Source organism: Melanaphis sacchari, unplaced genomic scaffold (genome assembly GCF_002803265.2).
Source record: "Melanaphis sacchari strain LSU unplaced genomic scaffold, SCAv2.0 Contig78_pilon_pilon, whole genome shotgun sequence".
Classification (NCBI taxonomy): domain Eukaryota; kingdom Metazoa; phylum Arthropoda; class Insecta; order Hemiptera; family Aphididae; genus Melanaphis; species Melanaphis sacchari.
Window position 1 is genome coordinate 5,861 of NW_020271554.1, and position 4,598 is coordinate 10,458.

At 23.9% G+C, this 4,598-nt stretch overlaps 1 protein-coding gene across 1 annotated transcript; it reads right to left on the reverse strand.

Annotated features, from left to right (window-relative positions):
- Nucleotides 1-387: 387 nt before the first annotated feature.
- On the reverse strand, nucleotides 388-3,265 carry LOC112601444 (omega-amidase NIT2-like). The gene is made up of 6 exons (XM_025349086.1): nucleotides 3,157-3,265; nucleotides 2,355-2,501; nucleotides 1,625-1,809; nucleotides 1,057-1,225; nucleotides 714-947; nucleotides 388-621 (listed from the first exon to the last, which is right to left on the reverse strand). Exons 1-6 carry the CDS (start codon nucleotides 3,173-3,175, stop codon nucleotides 524-526), a joined length of 852 nt encoding a protein of 283 aa, XP_025204871.1. The 5' UTR covers nucleotides 3,176-3,265; the 3' UTR covers nucleotides 388-523.
- Between the last annotated feature and the right edge of the window lie 1,333 nt (nucleotides 3,266-4,598).

Consider the following 4,598-nt stretch of genomic DNA (forward strand, 5'->3'; position numbering starts at 1 on the left):
TTATTACCGGTTTAAATACAATAAATACGATCATACTAAATATGCAAAAATATGCATTAAGCCCAATATATGCAAGAATATACAAAATAAAAATAGTACCATTTTCATCAGGATAATACAATTTACGGACATTATTCACTAAAACTCCATTTAGACATAACAAAATAAACATGATGTAGCATGCAATCCTAGCCCTGATCATCACTATAATTTCATTACTCATCGCCTAACTTATCTAACCAGTTACAGTTTTTTGTAATTATTTGATGATAAATATTTTAGATTTGATGTATTATGTATTATAAATTATATTAAAAAATAATTACAAAGGGTTTGATTATAATTTACTCTAAGTATCTAATTACTTTTATTTAACTTTTAAACGAGTTTCAACATTTTTTTTTCTTACAAGCTAGTAAAACTCTTAATATATGATTAAAATAATTTCCATTTTCCGATTTCCAAAAATGCCAATTAGACTATTTATAGGTCTAATTATAAGTATCAATCAATCAGAGTTGCATTAATTCATATTTTTCACATCAATTGTATCGTATATATCAGTTCTTCTTTGATTTTTAATGGGTATTTGCTGTTTAATGTTTTCCCGAAGAGTAAAATCTAAACATTTTAATGATAACAATAGTTTTAATATAAAACTCATTTTCAAACAGAAAGGTCTGATTAGGATAACCAATGAAAATTAATCTTACCAAGATCTACATATAAATCCATATCTTTTTCATCAGCTTCTTCTACAATTTTACCCCATGGATCCACAACCATTGAATGACCCCATACTACGTAATTAGATTTAGTGTCTCTGGCCGGTGAAGCAGCAATTACAAATGTTTGATTTTCCAATGCTCTGAATCTAATTAACAAGCTCCAATGTGGGGGTCCAAGCTCCGTGCAAAAAGCACCAGGGTATATCAACAAATCACATCCTTAAATCCAAAAAAATATGTTACATTAAATAATAGTCATAAATTTATTGATAACATTATATTATTAATGTTATGTATTATTCCGTATTTACAATGAATAATGACAAACCTTGTTTTTGATATAATGCTGCCATTTCCGAAAATCGCATGTCATGACAAATACCTAGTCCAACTTTATACTTGTCCAATTGGAACGTATTAAGTGTATTGCCTGGAGACATAGCATTAGATTCTTTGAAGCAAGTACTACCGGGAATATTTACATCAAATAAATGAACCTGTAAATAATTTTTTTTGAAAAATAAATTTTAAGCTTTTAAAACTTTAAACAATGAAATAAAAATAATGTATAATTTGATGTTTAATCATATAAATAAAAGTTTTAACATAAAATTATTATAAGGTAAATACAGAGAAATATCCTCTTACGGACTCTTCTCAATAGTGAGCTTTTTTTGGAGAACGGGGATATTTTCATTACTTTTTTTTATGGAAAAACCTCTAAATATCGTAAACCTAATTAATTTTAATCATTCTTTATGAATTTCAAAAATGTATTTTTTCTGAATAACGGTATTCTCTACATCTCCGAATAGCGGAAAAATTGTCGGTGTTCGAAAATGTCCGTTATTTAGATATTTCACTATTTTTATAAATTATTAAAACGTCAATATTACTTTTCTATGTTTGGCTATCAGGTTTCCATTCGGATCCCAAACCGTACACGTATTGTAGACTTTGTTATCACATAATTCTGGGATTGAACCACCTACAACGTACATTTTATTTGATTTGGCAGCTTGTGACAAAGCTTTACATGTTTCACCATCAGGAATGGTTTCAGCGTATTTTCTAAACAAAGCTAAAAAATAATAATAATAATAATAATTGGATTAGACTGAAAATTACATGTTTATTTACATAAATAAAATTGAAGACAATTTATTTTTATAATTGCAGGTATATTTATTTTATTGTGTATTTTTATATTGACCTACTTAAATATAATAATTTAATAGAGAAGAAAATATTTTAACAGATTTTTACAGATTATTTTAATAAATTGTATAGTCTATATACTATAAATCAGATATTTAAATATAGGTTTATATTTTATAGTTACAAAGTTACAAAACTTTAAAAGATTATAACATGCAGAATTTTTTTTTTTTAATACACAAAATAAATATTAAAAATCTATTAACTGATATATTCAAAATAAACTTTATTTGTAATTGCAATATTTCATTTATGTAAATATCTGTTACTGTACAAAATTTATGATTAAAATAAAAGTTCTTTCAGAATCTAGATAATGTCTTGGTGAATATTAATATTATGTAAATAATTTCAAATTTCTAAATTAATATTTATTATTATTATTAATTAAATTTTATTTCAATTTACCATTGTCGTATGGTGTAGTAAAACATTCTGGTAATACAGCTAATGTGCAGCCTTTCGACTTTGCTTGCTGAATACGTTTTACAGCGATGGCTATGTTTGTTGATTTGTCGGGCGTGACAGTCAACTGCAATACGGCTGCCCGAAAACCTAATAGGTAATATTTGAATATTTGCATTGTTAGTTAGTAACATTTGTGTGATTTTTTTTTAAGTTTTAACCAAACAACATTTTATTTCGAAATCTATTAATCTTTTTGAAAATATTTTTTTACATAATTTCCAGTCGAAATAAAACAATTTTTTAAAAAAATGATATTTTTAATATAATACTTTATCGTTATAATTTTTGATTGATAACGTATATTTTTAATTTTATATTTTAAAGTAATAGTTTATGAATTAGAAGTATTTAAAGTTTAGATAAACGGATTGGAGAGTTCCGTGAATACCACCCGCTAAGTGTTGGTATATTATTCCGCTTAAACATTTATAACTCATAAACTGTTCATCTGAATTTCGATTCTTATGCATTGAAATATTCCAATATAAATAAAAAATGTAAGAAGTCATTAAAAAAATTAACAAAAATTAAAAATTAAAACAATTAAAAATATTACCTATATAAATCAATATACATTTTTTTTTCAAATAGGTAATGTTTTATTTTGAATAGAAATTAAGTAAAAAAAAAATGTTTAATTACTTATAGTTTTTAAAATAATAAATAATTTTATATAAAAGAATCACGCATAGGTATATGTGTATACATACTACATGTTAAATATATTGATTTTGTATATTACCTGAACCTGAAGAAGTCATTTTATCTTTCGTAAGTCGGCGATTCACTTAGCTAATATATTTTTAGACTACTAAGTACTTATATAGTGTTAAATTTTAGAGATTTGCCCGTAGAGTTCAATTCTGGTATCTGTAAAGTCTATTTTAAACAGTGATAAGCATTTAAGCATTTTAGCATATTAATTGTTTTAATAAGCATATAGCCATTATCATTTTATTTTTTATATAAGTAACTATAAAAGCTGCAGTGAGTGGAGTGGAAGTAATTATACTATAAACATGTCTGATAAGAAATAGAAGTAAATAATTTGTTATTTTTGATATAGCTAATGAAATTAATAATGAAAAAAAATACACTTAACAAGTATGATCTGTGGTAAGGAATAAAATTAATAGTCTAGTATAAAAAGTACCATTATAATAAACGTGTTAATTATTTACTTATGTATTTTTTTTTTTTTATGTATTTATTAAAAACAAAACATATATTAAGATCAAAATTAAATTAGTTACAGAATTGATCATTTTACCCGCTGTAAACTTATGCAGCTTGTGTTGGAGATAGGGAGCTATAATTATTATTAAATATAATAAATAAAAACATAATATAAGAATAAATTAATGTTAAAATTCGACATTACAAAATCGAATGAATCTAAAAAACTTAATTTTAAGATTATAAAAAATATTCTCTAAAGAAAGAGATAAAAAGAGTCTTTTTTATATAAAACAATCTTACGAAAAATAAATAAAATAAATTAAGTGCTATATAGGTACAACAAATAACAAAATTGAAACAAACTGCTTAACATTACTGCAACTTATTGTCTAATTCCAAGAATAAATATTTATAATGTATCAAACATTTAATATTAGTAATATCCCCCTCAAGTACCTATCTCTTTTTTTTTTAATTCAAAAAGTAATGAAGTGAAAAAAGTTTGACTTAGATAATCCACAAAATACTGACTAAAAGATGTAATCACAGACTTAATAATTATATCAAATTTTCTTATTTATCTTTTATTGCTTAATTCCCTAGCTATTACCAATGTCTGAATTAAATTTCTTAACTAAATACATAATAGCTATTTTTTTACATAAAATATTTTTTGGCAATACACCAAATTCTTTATAGTTAGTATTCGTAAATCCTTGTAGAGTGAATTTATTTAAATAAATCCTAACTATATTATTTTGATTGACTACTAGTGCATTTAATATGTTATATTTAAGGCCACCTCATACCAATAGACCATGTTGAAAATTTTATTGATATAATGCAAAGTAGATTATTTTCATTGTTTGTTTAGGTACCATGTTTTTAATTTTGATCATTTAATAAATAATGAAAAGTAGCTTTTCTAATAAATTGTTAATATGAATATTGCATCTTAAGTTATTATCAAAAATAATACCCAAGTATCGAATTTTTTGGAGCTAT